The following is a 25,881-nucleotide window of genomic DNA, read 5'->3' as shown; positions in this document are numbered from 1 at the left end:
ATCCTTTGGGATAGCTCCAGTCTTCTCAGGACTCCTCTTATTTGGAGAGGGGGCAGTAAGACTACTGTTCTGATGCAGGCTGTCTACCTTTATACTCGAGTGTACAGACACTGGTCTGGGTGTCTACCAGCCAGGGAGCCAGAAATAATTTTCTCTGGTAGTTGGGCCAGCCGAGGGCTTTCAGGGCAGGAAATCCCAATAGTTAGGACTGTAACAGTGAATACACTCTAACATCTACATTTATGGTAAGTGTACACAACTGTACTTCATGTTTCACTGTTGCAGTACTCACACTTGGATTGTATGCCTGCAGATAGCTTTCAGTCGGCTCAAATACCAGAGTCTTAGGATTTTTGCGTCGGTTGCTGTCATTTCTTCCATGACGTCAGGTCATTACATCAGCTTTTCTTGCCGAGCGGGAGCCCAAAGCAAAAACAGTTAGCAAGTGCTGGTCGGCCGCTACCTGAAATTTTCATTTTTCAAGTTTGTAATCCTGAAGTCTTCTAAAGCGAAGTACCCCATTGGGGATCCTTTTTTCTTGCTCTAACCAATGTCAGAAAAAGTTAATTGTCCAATTGTCTTGCCTTTGGAAAGCAAATATGTCAGATTTTCATTCTTACTGCGTCACCTGTCTCTGCCTAGACCACGACGTTCCTCGCTGTTTTGTGCTTTAATGCCCAAACTATTCATCGCCTGGCTGTCTTGTTTGCTAAATTCTTTCATGCTCATTCTCCATATTCTGAAATGGCTTCGATAAGCCATCAGACTACCGATCTTGCGAACAAAACGTAAAGATAGACCGCATAGGTCCAAAACTATGCTTCCGTTCTGCCAGTACTCAGTGAGGCGCCTTTGCAGCCCCTGATGCTCGCTTCTACAGATTTGCAGGTTTCTGCTGAGACCCATTCAGAGTCCGGAATGCCGCAAGATGCTTCGACTATGGAACCTGCGGGTGTCTCTACCTTGGATGGGTCTGGAGCCACTGTGCAGGCACAGGCTTCTGAGGGTGTATTCCGACCTACCGATGTTAGAATTAAACCGACAAACTCATTTTTTGGTAAAACTAGCGAGTTTGAGGCCTAGAGTACACTACGCCTAGAAAACAGACTAAAGCACATGCTCAAGCTCCCATGCCGCAAAAGCAAATGCTTAGAATGGCTGAAGACCTTATTACCCTAATTAGGGGAAGCCAGCCTTCCCCTGCTAAGAGACAAAGAATTCTGTTACTTTCTGATTCTACAGACCAGAAGTCCGATGACTACCCTTCTGATTATCGGGACATGCCCTTATCAACCTATGAGGATTCTGATGTAGTGGAATCCATTCCCTCTGCCTCCCCTCCAGAGGACTTTTCTTTTGGTGAAACCTTGCATACTTTGAGAGCATTTCCACTGGGAATGCCAGGACTACCCCTCAGTCCAAAAAGAGACACTGAGAATTCTTAGAGTTGCCGCAGCTCAGGCCTCTAGCTATACCCCTTGTCCTGGATGTGGTAGATGATGTTTTTATGGAATCCAGTTTTACTCCAGATACTTTACCCCTAGCCCTTAGGAAACCTGACGGGTACTAAAGACTACCGGATTCCCACAAATTTTGTTCAAGAATCCTCCAGATCCAGAAACCATTTCCCAGGGACCTAAAGGTATTAAGGCTACTCCAACCAAAAATCCTACCCCCTTCAGACAGGGATTCTAGAGCTTTAGACAGATGGGGTAAAAAGATTTACATCTCTGCTACTCTTACTATCAGAGCATTGAATTACCAGTTTCACATGTTGAAATACCAGCAGCATATTATGGAACTAATTAAACAAAAAATGGTGTTACTTCCAGATTGTGCAAAAAATAAAGATTTACAAGAGCTAATGCATTTTGCAAACCAAGTTAGTAAGCATACTTTGCAGTGTGGCTTTGATGCCCTAGAGGCATCTTGCAGGGCTGCAGTCCCTGGGTCTGTACTGAGAAGGCATGCTTGGCTGAAGGAACAAACCTTGCCAGATCATGTCAAATCCAAATTACTAGATGCTCCTTTAAATAAGGACTGTTTATTTGGCACCAAAGCAGAAGAGGTTCTTAAAAAGATGGAAGAAAAAGCTAAAGCCATGCAAACTGTTAAAGAATTCTTACAAGTGCAATCGCCTAGATTCAGTAGGCATTGGCCTTCTAAAAACTGGTTCTTTCCAGCCCCTTCCAGGCCTTCTCAGACCAAACCCAAGGGAAACGTGCCACCAGACTACAGTCTCTGGGTATGCAGATATCTAAACAATGAAGTGTTCCAACCTCAAGGAGTGATGAGCCACCCCCTTGTGGAAAAAGTTCACAATGACACTTCAATAGTCCTTCCCAGCCCTGCCCAATTACTTGTGCCCTTAGGAGGAAAACTTGCCCCTCATGCAAAAAAATGGATGTCCATTACTCTGGACAGATGGGTTCTAAACATTGTATCCCAGGGGTACAGATTCTGCTTCCATATTCTGCCAACCCCAAGCGGGTTTCCAGACCTTCCTTCAAACCAGTGGGCAGAGGCTCAAAAGCAAGTACTTTCCCTGTTCAATATCAGCTGTTCAGCCTGTTCCAGTAGAACAAAGGGGGCAGGGTTTCTACTCCAGACTTTTCCTGGTGCCCAGAAAAGAGGGCTCTTGTTGCCCATCCTGGATCCATCTACTCTCAACACCTTTCTGGTGGTCCCAAAATTCAAGATGCTTACCCTGCAACAACTTCTCCCCATGCTAGCTAAGGATGCATGGTTAGTCACTCTAGACTTAAAAGAAGCTTATCTGCGCATCCCCATAAGGGAGTCTTGCAGAAAATATCTTCGCTTCAGGACAGGCTCCATGCACCATCAGTTCTCTGCGCTTCCTTTTAGCTTATCTACTGCACCCAGAGTATTCATAAAGTGCCTGGTTCCATCCATTGCATACTGCAGGTAGAGAAATATCCAAATTTTCCCATACTTGGACTGCCTGATTCAAGCGGACAGTCAGGAATTGCTACTTCAGCACCTGGCATTTGTAAAAAGCCTTCTCTCTTCATTGGGGTACACTATCGAAATCACAACTGGTACCCAGTCATAAGATTGCATTCCTGGGAGCAAGCTTGGACACAACTTCCCAGATGGCACTTCTCACCTCAGAAAAAGCAGGTCTATCTGACAAACTACTTCAAACAAATGGCCACCAGAACCCAGCTGTCTGCAAGACGAGCATTGCAAGCCTTAGGGTTCATGGCCTCATGTATTCTGCTAGTTCCATATGCAAGACTGCATATCAGGAAACTTCAATGGTACTTAAATCTTTGGTGCCAGCATTCATTCTCAGGACGTGGAAACAGTCATTCCAATCATACCTAGTCTAAAGGCAGAGTTCCTTTGGTGGGCAGAAGCATGCAACCACAAGGGACTGCTTTTCACTCAACCCCTCGCCACCCAAACCCTGACAACAGACCCATCAGACTATGCATGGGGGGGCTCACATGTCAGGAAAATGCATTCAGGGGCACTGGAGCCCAGCCTAGATTCTCCTGCACATCAATCTAAAAGAGATGCTAGCTGTACAGAACGCTATGACAGCCTTCAGATACCTAATACTTCCAGGACAACTGCTCATAAAAACAACACCACAGTTGCATGGTACGTAAACAAGCAGGGGGGAACCCACTCTGCAGGTTAGCCATGGCCCTGTGGAACACTGCCTTGAGCAACCAAGTGCATCTACAAGCTCAATTCCTGCCAGGCAAACAAAATTCACTGGCAGATGACTTGAGCAGAAATTTCCTAGACCCACACGAGTGGAAATTGGAGCCCAAAAAACTTCAACCTTCTGATCAGAGGTGGGAGATACCGGAGGTGGACCTATTTCCCTCCCCTGAGAACCACCAGTTGAGCAAATTCTGCACCAGGAACCCTCATAGCAGGGCCTGGAATGTGGATGCCTTATCCTTTCAATGGGAAACCTCTCTATGCCTTCCCCCTCTGCCCCTCTTCTCAAAAGTACTACTCAAGATAAAACAGGACAGGCCAAGGGCAATTCTTATTGTCCCAGAGTGGTCACACCAGCACTGGTACCCACTCTTGTGCAGTCTGACAACAGTGCCTCCCTGGCACCTTCACCAGACTCCTACCCTGCTGTCACAGCAGGAGGGACAGATTTTGCATCCACAATTGCAATCCCTGGAACCAGCAGCCTGGCTTAACCCCTGAATATATTCCACCAGCAACCACCAGCAAACAGGTGCTGGACATCCCTGTTGCTAGAAGACCTAGTACTAGGAAATCCTATGCTGAAAAGTGGAAAAGATATTGATGTTCATCGTGTTACCCTGCTGCAGTCATCACACTTGGGTTATCCTGTCGTCAGGCGGTCCCGCAGTCGGCCTGAGTTCCAAAGTCTGGGTCCGGTGTTGGTTGCTCTTGCTTCTTCCCTGACGTCAGTGCGCCAGGGGTATACAAGAGGCATCTGATGCCATTTTCTTCAGTCTTTTCTTGTCGCGCGGTGCCCGAAGCAGAAGCCGTTCGCAAGTGCCGGTCGGCTGACACCTGAGATTTTCGAATCGAATTTCAGTCCGAAGACTTCAAAGCTAAGTACCCCGTTGGGGAACCTTTTTCTTGCCTCAGTCCGATGTCAGAAAAAGTTAACAATTGCATTTCTTGTGGGAAGCAAATACCTCATAAGGATTTTCATTCTTATTGTATACCTTGACTAGGCCCAGACCACAACGTCACTGGTTGTCGGTTTTGTGCTAGGTTTAATAAGCGAACTATAAAGCGACACACTGATTTCGTTCGACACTACTTCGGTAGGAAATTTAATTATACTATGCCGTCGGAGCAACCGATTACCGGCATGCATAAAAAATGCAAAGATAAAGATAGGCAGCCTAGATCCAAGCCAGACTCCGAGGCCTCTGCTGGGCCGGTCGCCAGTTTTCTGGTTTTCAGTGAGGTGCCTACGCAGCCCTTGACTGCCGCTGAATTGGAACCCCAGACCGCTTCGGAATCTCAAGCAGAGAGTACTAGGCTGACGCAGCCATTTTCTTTAGGCCCTACCGACAGCATTGCAGGAGGAGAAGCCGGTGCTGTGGAAACACCTTCGGTTTCAGAAGGTGTCTTTAGACCGACTACCCTCACCATAAAATCTTATGCTAAGCTTAAGACTCTTTTAAAACCTAAAAAGACTGTACATCAGTCTCCAGTTCAAGGCCCCATGCCTAAGAAACAAATGCTTAAGATGGCTGAAGATTTGATTACTCTGATCAGGGGTTCCCAACTCCCCCCAGACAAAAGGCCAAGACAAGAGGAGGGTTATGCCTCCTCTGATCAAGTTTCTATTTATTCAGACTCCTCGGAGGAACAGGATTACTCCTTCCCCCCCCTATGAAGATTCCATTCCCTCAGCATCTCCCCCTGAAGACTATTCCTTTGGGGAAACCTTACATATACCATGAGGGAACATTTCCACTGAGAAGGTCAGGACTACTCCAACTCAAAGAAAAGGCTCCGAGAGTTTCTTTTACTTCCCCAGCACAGACCACTTGCTATATCACTCCAGTTTTAGACATTGTGGATGATGTTTACTTAGAATCTAGTCTAAATCCAGATTCTCTGCCACCTGCTTCAGCCAAACCAGACAGATATTATAGGGTGCCTGACTCTCACAAATTCCTTTACAAAAGCCCTGTTGCTGACACAGAAACAATTTCCCAGGGTCCCAAAGGGGCTAAGGCTTCTATGGCTAAAAATCCTGTGCCCTCTGAAAGGGACTCCAGAACACTAGATAGGTGGGGGAAGAAGGTTTACATCTCAGCTACCCTAGCTATGAGAGCACTAAATTGTCAATTTCACATGCTGAAATATCAGCAATTTTTAATGTCTCAAAACAAAAGATGAGCGCACACACTCAACAGTCTGAATTCAAGGAAATGCAGGATCTGTTGCATGCAGCTGAGCAGGTGAGCAAACATACTTTACAATGTGGATTTGATTCCTTGGAAGCTTCCTGTAGAGCAGCTGTTACTGGGTCTGTCATACGTAGGCATGCTTGGTTAAAGGAACAAACTCTGCCTGATCATGTAAAGGCAAAATTACTAGATGCACCTTTACAGCAGGATGTCTTATTTGGTGTCAAAGCAGAAGAGGTTTTAAAGAAAATTGAGGATAAGGCACCGTTTATGCAGACGGTCAAAGATTTCTTACAGGTACAACCCCTTCGTTTCAGCAGAAATTGGCCAACAAAAAATTGGTCCTTTCCAGCTTCTGACAGACCACTGAAGGGTAAATACAGACGCCCAAGGGGCAGAGGTCAAGCACAAATCCCTTAACAAACCTCGCCAATGGGGCACTGCAACACAGAAGGGAGGAGAAGACAGGCCCCAAACTACTAGAAGACAAACACAATGACTTAACCCTCAAACTGCCAAGCAAAACTCTCTTGGCAGCTCCCTTGGGAGGAAAATTAGCACTTTTTGCAGACAACTGGCACATCATCACAAAGGACAAATGGGTCCTAGACATTATCTCACAAGGATACAGATTCCATTTCCACACCTTGCCAAGGATAAAAGGAATGCCAAACCTGCCACAAAATCAATGGGCAGAGGCACAAAAACAATTTGCAGCTCTCATGGACATGAGAGCCATTCAACTGGTACCTACACAGGAGCAAGGCCAAGGATTTTATTCAAGGCTCTTTCTAGTCCCCAGAAAGGACAATGCATGGAGACCCATTCTGGACCTTTCACTTCTAAACACCTACTTGCAACTACCCAAATTCAAGATGCGAACACTACAGCAGCTTCTTCCCATGTTGGGCAAGAAGGCTTGGCTAGTAACGTTGGACCTCAAGGAGGCATACCTGCATGTCCCTATCAGACAAAATTGCAGAAGATACCTCCGTTTCATTGCAGGTTCAACCCATTACCAATTCTCTGCACTGCCCTTTGGCTCCTCTACTGCGCCCAGGGTCTTCACAAAATGCCTGGCACCAGTAATTGCATACTGCAGACAAAGAGGAATTCAAATATACCCATACCTGGACGACTGCCTCATCCAAGCAGAAAGAAAGGACATTCTCTTACAACATCTGGCGTTTGTCAAACACCTTCTATGTTGCCTAGGGTACACAGTAAACAAAAATAAATCAAAACTAGTGCCCTCACAGAACATGACATTCCTGGGTGCCAGCTTGAATGCAACGGCCCAGATGGCTTATCTCATGCCAGACAAGCAACTACAACTAACTCAATACTTCAGAATAATGGCAACAAAGACCCAACTCCCTGCAAGAAAAATTCTGCAGGCCTTGGGATTCATGGCATCTTGCATACTACTAATACCATTTGCAGAACTGCATATGAGGAAATTACAATGGTACCTGAAAAGCATATGGACTCAACACAGCCACAGCTTGGAAACAATGATACCTCTCATTCCCTGCCTTCAACACTAGTTTCTGTGGTGGTCACAGGCATGTCACCTCAACAAGGGTCAGCCTTTCACCTTACCCCCAGCCAGGCAAACTGACAACAGATGCATCGGACTATGCCTGGGGGCACACATGGCAGGACAGTGCGTTCAAGGCAAATGGACTTCAGATCAAAGACATCTGCACGGGCGGCCACCGTGGTACAGTGGTTAGCATTGCCGCCTCACAGCAAGAGGTTCTCCGGTTCGATTCTCGGCTGGGGTGCCTTCTGTGCAGAGTCTGCATGTCCTCCCTGTGGTCGCGTGGGTTTCCTCCGGGTGCTCTGGTTTCCTCCCACATCCCAAAGACATGCAATAGGTGGATTGGACACTCAAAATTGGCCCTAGGTGTGTGTGTACTTGTATGTGCCTTCTGTGGAAGGTTGGGTGCTGGGCTGGCAACTCTACACTGTAAAACTCCACTGCCAATCGTGAGCGGACAGATTTATCCGCTGTGGCGACCCCTAACCAGGAAAAGCCGAAAGAAGATCAAAGATATCTGCACATCAATCAAAAAGAAATGCTAGCTGTACAAAATGCTCTGACAGCCTTCAAGGACCTCTTACATCCAGGACAACTTATAAGGACAGACAATACCACAGTAATGTGGTACATAAACAAGCAAGGGGGTGCACACTCCTACACTCTATGCAGGCAAGCAATGACCTTGTGGAACACAGCACTGACTTACCAAGTTAAATTAGAAGCACAATTCCTGCCAGGAAGAAAGAACACATTGGCAGATGACCTAAGCAGGAACATCATGGATCCCCACGAGTGGAAACTGGATCCACAAGTATTTGCAATGATAACTCAAAAATGGGGGCGCCCAGACATAGACCTGTTTGCCAACCCCAAAAACAATCGGCTACCAAAATTTTGCACAAGGACATTCCACCATCAAGCTTGGAAAGTGGACTCACTCTCATTCAGTTGGAAAATGTTGACAGTATATGCCTTCCCTCCACTGCCCCTTCTAACAAAGATGCTGCTGAAAGTCAGAATGGAGACCACAAATGATGCTCATTGCCCCAGACTGGCCACGCCAGCACTGGTACCCACTACTAAGAAACATGGCCCACGGCCTACCATGGAGTTTACCACAAATTCCTCATCTGTTCACACAGCAAGACAGTCAGATTCTACACAATCAGCTCAAGACCTTAAATCTGGCTGTATGGCAAATCACCTAAACAACCAGCCAGCTCCTCTATCACAAGCCGTTCTGGATGTCATTCTGGAGGCCAGGAGGCCCAGCACCAGGAAAGCCTACTCAGACAAATGGAAAAGATTTTGCGCCTGGAACCAAGCTAAAGGCCAAAATCCCCTTGAGCCGGACATACCTCAGATTCTACAATATCTGACTGAGATGTTACACATAGGACTTTCCTTTTCATCTATTAAAATCCACGCCTCAGCTATTTCAGCTCACTACAACACGGATCCTCCTTTATTTTCACATCCACTTCTAAGGCAGTACCTCAGAGGGGCCAAAAACATAAGGTCTCCCAGGAGAGCACCAACAGCAACTTGGGACCTCAACTTTGTTCTGGAAAAGCTTACGCTACCACCTTTTCAGCCAGCTTTCTCAGCTGATTTAAAGTTTGTCATGGAAAACTGCCCTGCTGCTAGCAATTACTTCAGCCAGAAGAGTCTCAGAGCTACAGGCACTAATGGCAGTGGAGCCTTTCCTCATTTTCCATCAAGACAGAGTCTCTCTACGAACTAACCCCTCCTTTATGCCAAAGGTGGTATCCAGTGTGGCTCTAAATCAAACCATCCATTTACCCACTTTTTTCCCAAATCCACAGAACAAAGGAGAAAGACTCCTGCACTCATTGGACATTCACAGGCGACTACGTTACTACTTGGATAAAACTAAGGCTTTCAGAAAATCTGACCAGCTTTTTGTATCCTATGCAACAGCATCACAAGGAAAGGCTATCTCAAAATGGACCATTTCAAAATGGATAGGACATTGCGTTCGTTTTTGCTACACCCATCATGGAAAACCAGTTCCTCCTGGCATAATGCCCCACTCCAGGGCAGCAGCTACATCTACAGCCTTCTTCAGGGGGGTGCCAACCAAGGATATTCTGGAAGCTGCAACTTGGAGTTAGTACACACCTTCACCAAACACTATCACTTACCACTATACTTTGACTAGAGCTGGCTTCGCCACTGCAGTTTTGCAGGGCCTACTACCCTCTTCTAACCCTGTTTGATTCCACCTCCCATCCTTAGCTTTGGGATTCAACCCAAGTGTGATGACTGCAGCAGGGAAACACGAACATAGTACAGTTTTGTACCTACCATAAATGTAGATGTTAGTGTTCACCCTGCTGCAGTCCAGGTTACCCTCCCTCCATCCCCTCCGATCTAACTGAAACCTTTCTATGCCTTTATATCTGATACAACCTTTGGGGTATATTTGCTTATAGCTGGAGGTATGTTTTTATTATTGGTACTATGTAGTGACCTGCTATTGGGCAAGAAAAACTGAAGAAAATGGCGTTGGATGCCTCTTGTATACCCCTGGCACACTGATGTCAGGGAAGAAGTGACAGCAACCGGCGCCGGACCAAGACTTTGAAACTCAGGCTGACTGCAGGACCACCTGACAGGATAACCTAAGTGTGATGACTGCAGCAGGGTGAACACTCTAACATCTACATTTATGGTAGGTACAAAAATGTACTTTCTTGGAGTCAGTCTCAAGGGAAGGACACAGCTGTGCCCTCCTTACTCTAATCCTGGAGTGCCTAGCAAGCTACTCAGAGACCTATCCTTCTCCTCCATTAAGATTCATGCATCAGCCATCTCAACATAATACTGAGCAACCTCTATTTTCTCACCCTCTCATCACAGTTCCTGAGAGGGGCTAACAACTTAAGGCCCCCCAGGAGAGCACCCACCCCTGCCTGGGACCTTTAACTTTGTACTGGAAAGGCTCATGCTACCCCCTTTTGAACCTGCAGCTTCAGCAGAGTTAAAATTCCTCTCTTGGAAAACAGCCTTTCTTTTAGCCATAACTTCAGCAAGAAGAGTGTCCTTTATGCCTACAGTTAGTGTCCAGTGTGGCTCTAAACCAATCCATGCATTTGCCTACCTTTTTCACTAACAGAATAAAGGGGAAAGGATCCTGCACTCCTTGGACGTGCACAGACAGCTCAGGTTCTACTTGACAGGGCTAAACCCTTCAGAAAATCTGGCCAACTGCTAGCCAGCTTTGCTACAGGGGCAGAGGGTAAGGCCATTTCAAAGCATAAGATTTCCAAATTGATAGCACATTGCATCCATTTCTGCTACAAGCACCATGGTAAACCTACCCACAAGGGATCAGACCACATTCTGCTAGGGCTGCTTCCACCTCTACAGCATTTCTCAGGGGAGTCCCTACCAGACACATCCTGGAAGCTGCAACCTGGAGTTCTAGTCACACCTTCGAGCATTACCATTTACCTGTCTTTTCCATATCCAGAGCTGGATATGCTACAGCAGTCTTGCAAGGCCTACTAGCCAGCCCCAACACGTCTTGACTGCCTCCACCCTTCCTCAGCTTTGGGAATCAACCCAAGTGTGATGACTGCAACAGTGAAACACGAATATAGTACAGTTGTGTACACTTAGCATAAATGTAGATGTTAGTGTATTCACTGTTGCAGTCCTGATTTCCCTCCCTCCAGCCCCCTGGCTTTCTCTGTCTTTCTACCTCTCCTCCCTATGGCCATTCCTAATGGTATTGATATTTATTTTTTTACTGGTGGAGTACTCCACCATATGCTAGCTTCCTATTTTTGGGGGCTCCTGACATTTTGGGCAAGAAAAACTATGTAATGGTGTCGTCTGCCTGTTTTATACACCTGACGACCTGCTATCATGGAAGAAGCAACAGCAGCCGACAATGAAATTCTACGAGACTGGTATTTGGGCCGACTGAGGGCTACCTGCAAGCAGATAACCAAAGTATGATAACTGCAACAGTGACTACACTCTCTAACATCTACAGTTATGTTAAGTGTACACAACTGTACTATCTTTGTGTTTCACTGTTGCAGTCATCACATTTGGGTTACCCCTGCCAGGGTAGCCCTCAGCCGACGCGAGTACCAGAAGCTTAGTATTTCTGTGTCTGTTGCTGTCACTTCAGGACTGACGTCAGGTCGTCGGTATAAAGTAAAGCAGCCGACACCATTACATCAGTCTTTCTTGCCGTGGAGCCCGAAGCAGAAGCAGTTCGCATTTCTGCCGGTCGGCCGCTACTTGAGTTTCGTCTACCGAATTGAAGTTTAAGTCTTCTAAAGCGAAGTACCCCATTGGGGATCCTTTTTTGCACAAACCGATGTCAGAAAGTTAATAGGTCTCGCCTGTGGAAAGCAAATAACATATTGAGACTTTTTATTCTTACTATGTCACTTGTTTAGGCCCAGACCATGACGTTCTCGTTGTCGCTTCTGTGCTTTGTTCAACACCGGAACTATCTGTCATTGGGCCCTTACTGTAGCTAGATATTTTCGCTTAGTCTAATTCCTATATGATTTCGGTAAGCCATCTGACAGCAGATCTTCTGAAAAAACTTAAGGATAAAGACAGACCGCACAGGTCCAAACCTACAGACGACGCTTCCGTTAAGCTAGTGGTCAGTTCTCCGGTCCTCCGTGATCTGCTTTCGCAGCCTTTGATACCTGCTTCTACAGATTCGCAGGCCTCTACTGAGACCCGTTCGGAGTCCGGTACACAGGCATCTACTGAGACCCATTCGAAGTCCGGTATGCTGTGAGATGCTTCTTTGACTATGGAACCTATGGACTGTGAACCTGCGGATGTCTCTACCTTGGATGGGTCCGGAGCCGCTGTGCAGCCTCTGGCTTCTGAGGGTGTATTCAGGCCTTTCGATGTTATTAAATTGGCGGCTTTGATGTTCATCGTGCATACAGCTGCAGTAATCACAGATGGGGTTTTCTACCGTCAGGCGGGTCCTCGGTCGGCCGAATTCCAAAGTCTAGGTCCGGCGTCGGTTGTCGCTTTCTTTCCTGACGTCAGTGCAACAGGGGTATACAAGACACAGCCGACGCCATTTTCTTCAGTCTTTTTTGCCGCGCGGTGCCCGAAGCAGTTCGCAAGTGCCGGTCGGCCAGCTCCTGAAATTACGAAAAATTGGAAACCGAAGGACTACAACCACCGAAGCCACTGTGAGTGTTGAGCCTCCTAATGTGGACTGGTCCACTTCCACCCATGGTGTCTTTAGACCCTCATCTTCCTTTTCCATAAAGGCCTTTACTAAGTCCAAATCAGCCATGCATCCCAAGAGGTCTGTTGCACAGGGCCCATCTCCAGGCCCCATGCCTAAAAAGCAGATGCTAAAAATGGCTGAGGATTTAATTACTCTTATCAGGGGTTCCCAACCCCCTCCAGACAAGAGACCCAGAGTGGAGGAAGAATTCTCCCTCTTCTGACCAGGGCTCCATTTTTTCAGAACATTCTGATGAAGAGGAACACTCGTACTCCCCTTTTGAAGATTCTGATGCAGAGCAGTCCATTCCTTCTGTATCTCCCCCCAGAGGATTTTTCTTTTGGGGAAACCTTGCACACCTTGAGGGAACACTTCCATTGGGAAGGCCAAGACTTTTCTGATTCCAAGAAAAGACTTAGGGAATTTCTTTTGTTACCTCAGCACAGACCTCTGGCGATACCTCCTGTCTTGGACATACTTGATGATTACTCGGAGGCTTGCCTTAATCCGGATTCCCTGCCTCCTGCCCCAGTCAAGCCTGATGGGTACTAGAGTTCCTAACTCTCACCAATTTCTTTACAAAAGCCATAATGCTGACCCTGAAACCATTTCTCAAGGCCCCAAGGGAATGAAGGCCTCTACTGCTAAGAATCCACTACCTTCCGAAAGAGAGTCTAGATCCTTAGAAAGGTGGGGAAAAAAGGTATATACCTCGGCCACCCTAGCCATGAGGGCCTTAAATTGTCAGTTCCATATGCTTAAATATCAGCAGTTTCTGTTATCACAATTAAGAAATAAAATGTCTCAACCTGAACAACCAGATTTGAAGGAGTTGCAGGATATGATGCATAGTGCAAAACAAGTGGGTAAACACACCTTACAATGTGGCTATGATGCCCTAAAGGCCTCAAGTAGAGCTGCTGTGACAGGATCAGTCATTCATAGACATGCCTGGCTTAAGGAACAAACCTTGCCTGATCATGTTAAAGCTAAACTACTAGATGCTCCTTTACAAAAGGATGTGCTATTTGGTACTAATGCTGAGGAGATGCTATGGAAAATGGAAGAAAAAGCTAAATCTATGCAAACTGTCAAAGCTTTTCTACAGGTTCAACCACCACGTTTTAGCAGAAATTGGCCTTCAAAAAAACTGGTCCTTTCCAGCCAAGGACAAGCCCCAAAGAGGTAGATACAGGCGCACAAGGGGCAGAGGACAATCTCAAGGATCATATAGAGGCAGACAATGGCAAACTCCAGCGCCAAGAGGTGGCGAAGACGGTGCACAACAATACAGGAAACAAACCCAATGACTTCCCCCTTTTCATGCCAAGCAAGTCTCAGCTGGCAGCACCCTTGGGAGGAAAACTGGCATTATTTACAAGAAATTGGCATATCACAACAGACAAATGGATCCTGGACATTATAAACAGAGACTTATCCATCCTAAACACATTTCTACTCGTACCAAAATTCAAGATGCTCACATTACAGCAGCTTCTTCCCTTGCTGGGCAAGGAGTTTTGGCTGGTAACATTGGACCTCAAGGAGGCATACCTGCATGTCCCAATCGGACAAAGCTGCAGAAGATACCTCAGATTTCTTGCAGGTTCAATCCACTATCAATTCTCTGCATTGCCCTTTGGCTTATCTACTGCGCCCAGAGTATTCACGAAATGCCTGGCATCAGTAATTGCCTACTGCAGACTTCAAGGGATACAAATTTACCCTTATTTGGACGACTGCCTGATCCAAGAGGACAGCAAGCACATACTTCTGGAACATCTGGCTTATGTAACACGGTTATTGAATTCTCTGGGATACACAGTCAACAAAGAGAAATCCAGGCTAACACCAACTCAGAAAATAACTTTCCTGGGTGCCAACTTGGACACAAACACCCAGATGGCCTATCTTACGCCAGAAAACAGGGCAACTAACTCAGTACTTCAGAATACTAGCAAATTGTACCAGGCTCACTGCAAGGAAAATCCTGCAGGCTCTGGGCTTCATGGCATCTTGCATTCTTTTAATCCCATGTGCAAAGTTGCATATGAGGAAACTTCATTGGTACCTAAAAAACCTACGGTCTCAACACAGCCACAGTTTGGAAACAATAATACCAATAATCCCATGTTTGCAAAAGGAATTTCTATGGTGGGCCCAAGCATGCCAAACAAACACAGGTCTTCCATTCTGCAAGCCTCAAGCAAATCAAGTCATCACAACAGACGCCTCAGACTACGCCTGGGGGGTGCACATGACAGACAGGTGCATTCAGGGCAAATGGTCCCAAAAGGAAAAGCACCTTCACATCAATCAAAAAGAAATGCTAGCAGTGATAAATGAAATTACAGCTTTCAAGGACCTCTTGCATCCAGGGCAATTATTGATAAGAACAGACAACACCACAGTAATGTGGTACATAAACAAGGAGGAACACATTCATACCCCCTGTGCAGGCTAGCCATGTCACTTTGGAACTTGGCTCTGGAATGGCAAATCGAACGTCAAGCACAGTACTTGCCAGGATTGGAAAACATGCTGGCAGACAATCTAAGCAGAAATATGACAGACCCACACGAATGGAAGTTGCATCCTCAAGTGTTTACAAAGATAATCCAAGCGTGGGGAAGGCCAGACATAGATCTCTTCACCTCCCACAGGAATCATCAATTGAAAAAGTTCTGTTCAAGGACCTTTCATCCAAAGGCCTGGAGAGTGGACGCCCTTTCTTTCAGTTTGGCAGCATGGACAGTTTACGCTTTCCCACCTTTGCCTCTTCTGCCCAAGGTGCTCTTGAAAGCAAGAGCAGACAGACCGAAGATGGTACTGATTGCTCCAGACTGGCCAAGACAACACTGGTACCCACTCCTGAGGAGCCTAACACATACTCCTCCCTGGACCCTACCTCTAATGCCTCTTCTACTGACTCAGCACAGCTACAAAACTCTTCACAGTCAGCTGAAAACACTCAATCTGGCTGCATGGAAAATTCCTTTAACACCACAACAGACCCTACTCTCCAAAGAGGTGCAGGATGTCATTTTGGAGGCCAGAAGGCCGTCTACTAGAAAAGCTTACTCTGCAAAATGGAAACGGTTTTGCGCTTGGAATGAGAAAAAAGGCCAGGATCCTAGAAAACTGAATTTGCCTCAGATATTACAGTATCTAGCTGAGCTGTTGAACAGTGGACTTTCATTTTCCTCCATCAAAATTCATGCCTCAGCCATTTCTGCAGAATACAACACTGATCCACCCTTATTCTCTCACCCACTTTTAAGACAGTTCCTCAGAGGGGCTAAGAATATAAGACCTCCAAGGAAACAACCAATACCAGCCTGGGATCTTAATTACATTCTACATTGCCTCCCTTTGAACCAGCTGCCTCAACAGATTTGCAATATTTGTCCTGGAAAACAGCTTTCCTTCTGGCCATTACCTCAGCTCGTAGGGTTTCGGAACTACAAGCCCTCATGGCTGTGCAGCCCTTTCTCATCTTCCATCAGGACAGGGTTTCCCTACGAACCAACCCGTCATTTATGCCTAAGGTAGTATCCAGGGTAGCTTTAAATCAGGCCATACACTTACCTACCTTTTACCCCAATCCTCAAAAAAAAGGGGAAAGGCTGCTACATTCCTTAGACATCCATAGACAGCTACGTTACTATTTGGACAGAACAAAGCCTTTCAGGAAATCAGAACAACTTTTTGTGTCCTATGCTGTAGGAGCTCAAGGGAAGCCAATTTCCAAACATCCAATTTCAAAATGGATAGGCCACTGCATGCGGTTTTGTTACTCCTTTCATGGCAAATCTGTTCCTACAGGCATCAGATCCCACTCCACAAGGGCCACAGCTACCTCTACAGCCTTCCTCAGAGGAGTCCCTACCAAAGATATTTTGGAGGCAGCCACTTGGAGTTCTGTGCATACCTTCACAAAACACTACCACCTGCCTTTATACTCCAAAACTAGAGCAGGCTTTGCCACTGCTGTGTTGCAGGGCATTCTGGCTCCTCCCAGTTCCACCTAGTGCCTACCACCCTGTGCGTAGCTTTGGGATTCTACCCATCTGTGATTACTGCAGCTGTATGCACGATGAACATAGTACAGTTTTGTACCTACCATAAATGTAGATGTTAGAGTGCTAATACAGCTGCAGTACAGGTTTCCCTCCCTCCTTCCCCTCTTGGTAAAGGCCTAGTGGCTAACACCTTCTCATACAACCTGATTGGGTTATCCTTCTATGGTGTATTTGCTTGCAACTACTGATTTTTGATTATATTGCATTGCATGATTATATATATAATTTATGTATTGCCTTCCTTCTGGGGGCACCTGACATCTGGGGCAAGAAAGACTGAAGAAAATGGGGTCGGCTGTGTCTTGTATACCCCTGTCGCACTGACGTCAGGAAAGAAAGCGACAACAACCGACGCCGGACCTAGACTTTGGAATTCGGCCGACCGAGGACCCGCCTGACTGCAGAAAACCCCATCTGTGATTATTGCAGCTGTATTAGCACTCGAACATCTACATTTATGGTAGGTACAAAACTGTACTTTTTTGACAAACTACCGAATTTCTCAGGCCAAGTTTGCACTCTGCCTAGGAAGCCGACAACCAAAGCGCATTCTCAAGTTCCCATGCCTCAAACAAATGCTTTTAAAATGGCTGAAGACCTTATTACTTTAATTAGGAGAATCCCCCACTAAACGTCACAGAATTGATTTTCCTGATTCTACAGACCATGAGTCCGATGACTCTGACCCCCTTGATTGCCAGGACTTATCCACGTATGAGGAATCAGATGCAGTGGATTCCATTCCCTCTGCCTCCTCTCCAAAGCTCCAAGCTCAATTCCTGCCAGGCAAACAAAATTCACTGGCATACGACTTAAGCAGAAATCTAGTTGACCCACACGAGTGGAAACTGGAACCCAATTCATTCAAGCTTCTAATCAACAGCTGGGGGACATCGGAGGTGGACCTCTTTGCTTCCCCCCAGAACTATCAATTGAGCAAATTTTGCAGCAGAACTCCCCACAGCCAAGCATGGAAAGTGGATGCCCTGTCCTTTACATGGGAAAACCTCTCAATCTCTGCCTTTCCCCCCTCTGCCCTTCCTCTCAAAAGTACTCAAGATCAAACAGGTCAGGCCAAGGACAATGATTATTGCACCAGACTAGCCACGCCAGCACTGTTGCCCACTTTTTACACAGTCTGACAACAGTGCCACCCTGGCACCTGCATCAGACCCCCCTCTGTTGTCCCAGCAGGAGGGCCAGATTTTGCGTCCTCTGCTGCGAACCGTGAATCTAGCGGCCTGGCTTATTCCCTGAATGCATCACCAGCAGCTTTCAGCTGCGAACCCTGAATCTAGCAGCCTGGCTTATTCCCTGAATGCATCACCAGCAGCTTTCAGCAGACAGGTGCTGGATGTCATCCTTGAGGCCAGGAGGCCTAGTACTAGGAAATCCTATTCAGAAAAGTGGAAAAATATACTGTTCTTGGAGCCAGTCTCAGGGAAAGGACACAGCTGTGCCCACCTTACCTAAAATCCTAGATTTTCTAGCAGAGCCACTGCACAAAGGCCTATCCTTGTCATCCATTAAGATTCATGCCTCTGTCATCTCAGCTCATTACAATACTGAGCCACCCCTCTTCTCTCCCACTCTGGTCAAACAGTTCCTGAGAGGAGCTAACAATTTAAGACCCCCCGAGGAGAGCTTTCACTCCTGCCTGGGACCTTAACTTTGTACTAGAGAAGCTCAAGCTTCCCCTTTTTGAGCCTGCTGCTACAGCAGAGTTAAAAGTCCTCTCTTAGAAACCAGTCTTACTTCTAGCCATCACTTCAGCAAGAAGAGTGTCGTGAGTTACAGGCCCTTATGGTTGTGGAACCCTTCATTATCTTCCATGCAGACATGGTTTCCCTCAAGACTAACCCATCATTTATGCCCAAGGTGGTATCCAGTGTGGCTTCAAACCAATCCATCCATTTACCAACCTTCTTTTTTCCTAGTCCTCAGAATAAAGGGCAAAGGATCCTGCACTTCTTTGGCCTGCACAGACAGCATAGGTTCTATCCTGACAGGACTAAACCGTTCAGAAAATCTGACCAGCTGCTAGTCCGCTTTGCTACAGGGGCAGAGGGCAAGGCCATTTCAAAGCAAGCCCTTTCCAAATGGATAGCACACTGCAAACATTTCTGCTACAAGCACCATGGAAAACCTACCATACAGGGAATCAGAGCCCATTCCACTAGGGCTGTCTCAACCTCTACAGCATTTCTCAGGGGAGTCCCTACCAGGGACATCCTGGAAGCTGCAACTTGGAGTTCAGTACACACCTTCACCAAGCATTACCACTTGCCTATCTTTTCTAAATTCAGAGCTGGATTTGCTACAGCAGTCTTACAAGGCCTACTAGCCAGATTTTGCGTCCTCTGCTTTGGGAATCAACCCGTGTGTGATTACTGCAACAGTGAAACACAAAGAACATAGTACAGTTGTGTACACTTAGCATAAATGTAGAAGTTAGAGTGTATTCACTGTTGCAGTCCTGGTTACACTCCCTCTAGCCCCCTGACTGTTCTATACTTCCTACTTATCCTCTTGTTTGGCCAAGTCTTAAGGCAGTGGTATTTACTTTTACTGGAGGTGTTCCACACCATGTAATTGCTTCCTATTTTGGGGACTCCTGACATCTGGTGCAAGAAAAACTGATGTAATGGCATCTGCTGCATGTTTTATACCCCGGATGACCTGACGTCATGGAAGAGGCAACAGTATCCAATGCAGAAATCCCAAGACTCTGGTATTCGGGCCGACTGAGGGCTTAACTGCAGGCAGATAACCCAAGTGTGAGGACTGCAACAGTGAATACACAATCTACATTTATGGTAAGTGTACACAACTGTACTTTTCCTTGACTGCCTCCACCCATTTCCTTAGCTTTGGGAATCAACCCAAATGTGATGACTGCAACAGTGAAACACGAACATAGTACAGTTGTGTACACTTACCATAAATGTAGATTGTGTATTCACTGTTGCAGTCCTGGTTTCCCTCCCTCCATCCCCTTTCTTCTTTTTCCTTGCAAGGGACATACTGGTATTTACTTTCTACTGGTGGGGTTCTTCCACCAGAACCTGGCTCCTACCTGGGGGCTCCTGACAGGGCAGGAAAAACTGATGTAATGGCGCCTGCTGTCTTATTTTATACTACTGACTACCTGATGTCTGTCCTGAAGCAACAGCAACCGACGCAGAAATTCTAAGCCTCTGGTATCCGGGCCGGTCAACATCTACATTTATGGTAAGTGTACACAACTGTACTTTCCTTCTATTTTCCGGAAGAAAACTACAATTTTGGTATATAGAATGTTGCTGAAATTGTATGGATGTTCACAGAAAAATGACAGACAATTCTAATCAACTAGTTAGTCAGAAAATTGTAGGCGAGTAGGCTGGCTGCGGAAGTTAATTGAGGTAGAACAGAGTAAATAGGATGGAATGCTAAGGAGGTTGTAAAACACAGGAAGGATACCATTTACTGTGTTGTATGATCAGATTTACATCTGTGTACATACATGCTTACATAATTTGTTTTTCCTACAGGTTTGAATGTGTCAGGACTTGATGCAATGAATCCATCCACTAGAGACGAATTCACAGAGTTTGGCAGAGTACTGAAAGAAAAAATTGTACAATATGAAAAATCTGTACATTATGCTGGTTTCTTAGAAACATTACTACGGGATATTTGCATATCAGTAAGTGAATTATGTAGCAACTTGTCTTTGCAGATAGATGTATTCATGCTTTAGTTAACTTGCAGATGTTTGTGCGTGTGCATTTATAGATATACTTAGATTCAGCAACAGTACCCAATGCATTTCTGTGTTCATCAGAAATTTTAGGTCTCACATTCTTTCAGTACATTTTTATAATGAAGTGTTGGTGTTTAGTGTATGCAAGTTTTATCTTAACTGCATGATTTTAGTGTACATCTGCTGATTTTTTGACACTGTATGCACACTCAGCACTATCAAAAAGATTCCCAAATTATGTACTGCTGTGTACCTCACAGAGAATTTTGTTTTGGGGGGATACAATTCCTTTCCTGGAGGTAGTGCGAGTGTTTTTCTTAGTAATTAAATTGACTGCTTTTAAAAGTGAACCCAATTCATATGTTGTGATAAGTAGTCTTTTTAAGGTTGACTTTTAGGGTACACAGAAGGATATGTTTGGGGTGGAGAAGAGCGATGATGCCAAGTATATGGATATGCATTTTCTCCTTTCTCACATGTATATTTCTTTCACTTGTGAGCTCTTTTCTCACGTGTATATTTCTTTCACTTGTGAGCTCTTCTCTGATCACTTTCAATCCAACACACTCTTCCCAGCACCGCTTACCGGCAATCTTGCTTCCAGTGCTTTAGAACAGATTCTTACACTGGTTCTGCTGATGTTCTTCATGTTTCACTGTTGCAGTCATCACACTTGGGTTATCTGCCTGCAGGTAGCCCTCAGTTGGCCCGAATACCAGAGACTTAGTATTTCTGCATCGGTTGCTGTCATTCCAGGTCTGATGTTAGATTGTCAGGGATATAAAAACAGGCAGCCGAAGCCATTACATCAGTCTTTCTTGCCGAGGAGCCAGAAGCTGTTCGCATGAGTGCCGGTCGGCCACTACCTGAGTTTTAGTTATCTGATTGAATCTTCTAAAGCCAAGTACCCCATTGGGGATCCTTTTTTCTTGCACTAACAGAGGTCAGAAAAAGTTAACAATTGTCTTGCCTGTGGAAAGCAAGTACCACACTGAGATTTTCATTCTTACTGCGTCACCTATTTAGGCCCAGACCACGACGTTCCTCGCTGTCGGTATGTGCCTTGTTCAATACCCGAACTATTCGTAGTCAGGCGCTTATTGTCCCTAAATACTTTAGTTTCGATTTCCGTATTCTGAAATGAGTTTGGTAATCCATTTGGCTAGTGATCTACCAAAAAAACATAGGGATAAAGACCACACAGGTCCAAAACTGCCGATGACGCTTCCATTAAGCTAGTCGCCGGTACTCAGTGAGGTGCTTTCGCAGCCCCTGGTGGCTGATTCAGTGGATTCACAGGCCTCTACCGAGACCTGTTCAGAGTCCGGTATGCCGTGAGAGGATTCTTTGGAACCTGCAGATGTCTCTACCTTGGATGGGTTCAGAGCCGCTGAGCAGGCACCGACTTCTGAGGAAGTTCTTCGCACTACCGATATTCGACACAAACTGACTACTTCTTTCACATCTTCAGTTCTGCCTAAAAGTACTGAGTTTCTAAGGTCAAGAGCACGTGCTACGCCTAAAAAACAGACCCAAACTCATGCACCTGCTTCCTTGCCACATCATCAAATGCTTAAACTGGCAGAAGAGCTTGTGTTGATTAGGGGAAGTCAGTCTCCCCCTGCTAAGAGAAAGAGACCTGTCCCCAGCAGCTTTAACTGACCCAAGAGTCCAACTCTGAGGTATCTGATTATGAAGACATGCCTTTGTCTGCTTTATTAGGATTCAAATGCAGAGGAATCTATTCCTTCTGCTTCTCCTCCAGAGGATTTTTCTTTTGGTGAAACCTTGCATATTTTAAGAGCATTTCCATTGGGAATGGCAAGACTATTCATAATCCAAAAAGAGACTCCAAGAATTTCTAGACTTGCTCCAACAGATCTTTAGCAATACCCCCCCGCCGTCCCAGATGTTGTGCATGATTTCTTTATGGAATCCAGTTGAACTCCCAATACTTTACCCCCTGCTCCTAGGAAACCAGACAAGTACTACAGAGATGTTCTTCATGTTTCACTGTTGCAGTCATCACATTTGGGTAATCTGCCTGCAGGTAGCCCTCAGTCGGCCTGAATACCAAAGTCTTGGGATTTCTGCATTGGATACTGTCGCTTCTTCCATGATGTCAGGTCGTCTGGTATAAAATGTGCAGCTGACGCCATCACATCAGTTTCTCTATGTGCAGAAGCAGTTTGCAATTGCCAGTCGACAGACTCCTGAAATTTTCGTTTTCGAGTTTCAGACCTGAAGTCTTCTAAAAGATAAGTACCTTGTTTGGGATCCTTTTTTTTGCTCTAACAGATGTCAGAAAAAATTAATTGTCTTGCCTGTGGAAAGCAAATACCACAGAGATTTTCATTCTTACTGCGTCACCTGTTTAGACCCAGACCACGACGTCCCTCACTGTCGGTTTTGTGCCTTGTTCAACACCCGAACTATTTGTCGTCTGGCTATTTTTATAGCTAAATACTTTCGCTCTCTACCTCCGTACTCCGAAATGGCTTCGTTAAGCCATCCAGCTACCGATCTTCCAAAAAAACATAAGGATAAAGACAGAGACCGCATAGGTCCAAAACTGCTGATGATGCTTCCGTTAAGCTAGTCGCCAGTCCAACGGTACTCAGTGAGGCGCTTTCGCAGCCAGTGATAACTGCTTCTACAGATTCACAGGCCTCTACTGAGACCCATTAGGAGTCCAGTATGCCGCTAGATGCTTCGACCTATGGAACCTGCTGATGTCTCTACCTTGGATGAGTCTGGAGCCGCTGTGCAGGCACCGGCTTTTGAGGGTGTATTCAGGCCTACCGATTTTCATATTAAACAGACTACTTCGTTTCAAGCCAAAAATACAGAGTTCCTCAGGCCTAAAGTTCGCACTACGCCTAGAAAACCGACCAAAGCGCATTCTCAAGCCCACATGCCTCTAAAACAAATGATTAGAATGGGTGTAGACCTTATTACCTTAATTAAGGGAAGCCAGCTTCCCCCTCTAAGAGACCTAGAACTGATTTCCCTTCTAATTCTTTGATGAGGAATCTGATATCTCTGTTCCTTCTGACTATCAGCAACTTACCCTTATCTACCCATGAGGATTTTGATGCAGAGGATTCCATTCCCTCTGCTTCCCCTCCAGAAGATTTTTCTTTTTGTGAAACCTTGCATACCTTTAGGGAGCATTTCCACTGGGAAAGCCAGGACTATTCTCAGTCCAAAAAGAGACTTAGGGAATTTTAAACCTGACTTAGCACAGGCATCTAGCTATCCCTCCTCTTCTGGAGATTGTAGATGTTTTCTTGGAGTCCAGCCTTACCCCGGCTACTTTGCCTCCAGCTCCCTGGAAACCTGACAGGTACTACAGAGTACCTGACTCTCTCAAATTCCTCTTCAAGAAACCCTACTGCGCATCCAGAGACAGCTTCCCAACGACCAGAAGGCATTAAGGCTACTACTGCCAAAAATCCTACCCCTTCTGACAGGGATTCTAGGGCTTTAGACAGATGGGGTAAGAAGGTGTACACCTCTGCTACTGTCGCCATTAGGGCTTTAAATTGCCAGTTTCATATGTTAAAGTATCCGCAGCATATTATGGGGCTAATTAAACAGAAAATGATTCCTGACTGTGCAGAACACAAAGATTTACAAGAGTTAATGCATTCTGCTGACCAAGTTGGTAAACGTATTTTGCAGTGTGGTTTTGATGCTTTGGAAGTATCTTGCAGGGCTGCTGTCACTGGGTTTGTACTTGGAAGGCATGCTTGGCTTAAGGAACAAAACTTGCCAGATCATGTAAAAGCAAAATTACTAGATGCACCCATAAACCGAGTGCCTTTTTGACAATAAAGCAGAAGTTGTCCTCAAAAGAATGGAGGAAAAAGCTAAATCTATGCAAACTGTTAAAGATTTTTTTACAAGTGCAGCCACCTAGATTCAGTATGCATTGGCTTTCAAAGAACTGGTCCTTTTCAGTCCCTTCCAGGCCTTCAGTCCAAACCCAGGGGCAGCAGACCACCAATACTTCAGTCTCAGGTTATGCACAGATCTAAGCAGTGGGGGTGCTCCCACATCCAAAGCAGGGAGTAGTAGTCCACCCCTATTGTAAAATTGCACAATGACTTATCCTCGACTCCTCCAAGCCTTGCCCAACTACTTGCACCTTTAGGAGGAAAGCTCGCCCTGCATGCAAAAAACTGGGAATACATTACCCAAGACAAATGGGTATTAAACAGTTTCCCTAGGATACAGATTCCAGTTCCACTCACTCCCAACCCTAAGTGGATGGCCAAACTTCCCCCAAACCAGTGGGCAGAGGCCCAAAAACAAGTGCTCTCTCCTCAGCATCAAGGCTATTCAACCTGTCCCAGCAGAACAAAGGGGACAAGGCTTTTATTCAAGACTGTTCCTGGTTCCCAGAAAAGAAAATTCCCAGCGTCCTATCCTGGATCTGTCTATTCTCAACACCTTTCTGGTGGTTCCAAAATTCAAAATGCTAACTCTCCAACACCTGCTTCCTATGCTAGCCAAGGATGCCTGGCTGGCAACCCTAGACTTAAAAGAAGCTTACCTGCACATCCCAGTCAGGGAATCTTGCAGTAAATATCTACTCTTCAAGGCAGGCTCCATGCACTGTCAGTTCTCTGCACTTCCCTTTGGCTTATCTACTGGGCCCAGGGTATTTACAAAGTGCCTAGCTCCAGACCTTGCATTTTGCAGGCAGAGAAATATTCAGATTTACCCATACTTGGATGATTGCCTAATTCAGGCGGAAAGTCAGGACTTGATATTACAGCACCTGGTATTTGTGAAGAGACTTCTGACTTCACTGGAGTACACCATCGAAAATAAATCGCACCTAGTACCCTGCCAACAGATTGTATTCATGGGAGAAAGCTTGAACACAACTTCCTAGATGGCATTCCCTACTCCAGAGAAACAACTTTATTTGACAACTTACTTCAACCTACTGGCCACAAAAGCCCAGCTATCTGCAAGGAAAATACTGCAAGCTCTGGGGTTCATGGCCTCTTGCATTCTGTTAATTCCATATGCAAGACTGCATATGTGGAAACTTCAATGGCATCTAAAAAGTCTATGGTGTCAACATTGTTGGGACCCGGAAACAATAATTCCTATCATCCTTTGTCTAAGGGCAGAGTACCTTTGGTGGGCAGAGGCCTGCAACCACAAGGGGCTCCCTTTCACTCTATCCCCTGCTGCCCTAACCCTAACAGACGCATCAGACTATGCATGGGGGGCTCACCTGGCAGGGCAGTGCATTCAGAGCAAATGGAAACCAAAGCAGATGCACCTGCATATCAGTCAGAAATAAATGTTAGCTGTACAGAATGCTCTGACAGCCTTCAAATACCTTA

General features: G+C 45.8%; 1 protein-coding gene across 1 annotated transcript in view; it reads left to right on the top strand.

Moving 5' to 3' along the window:
- EIF3J (eukaryotic translation initiation factor 3 subunit J) overlaps positions 1-25,881 on the top strand; it is a 390,554-nt gene that overhangs the window by 53,456 nt on the left and 311,217 nt on the right. The window contains exon 3 of the mRNA XM_044076376.1: positions 20,304-20,511. Coding sequence (XP_043932311.1) covers positions 20,304-20,511 — 208 coding nt within the window. The remainder of the gene's footprint in view (positions 1-20,303; positions 20,512-25,881) is intronic.

The sequence above is a fragment of the Protopterus annectens genome, chromosome 7.part0 (assembly GCF_019279795.1).
Source record: "Protopterus annectens isolate FY-2018-M chromosome 7.part0, PAN1.0, whole genome shotgun sequence".
Lineage (NCBI taxonomy): Eukaryota > Metazoa > Chordata > Ceratodontiformes > Protopteridae > Protopterus > Protopterus annectens.
This window is presented reverse-complemented; position numbering and strand designations above follow the sequence as displayed.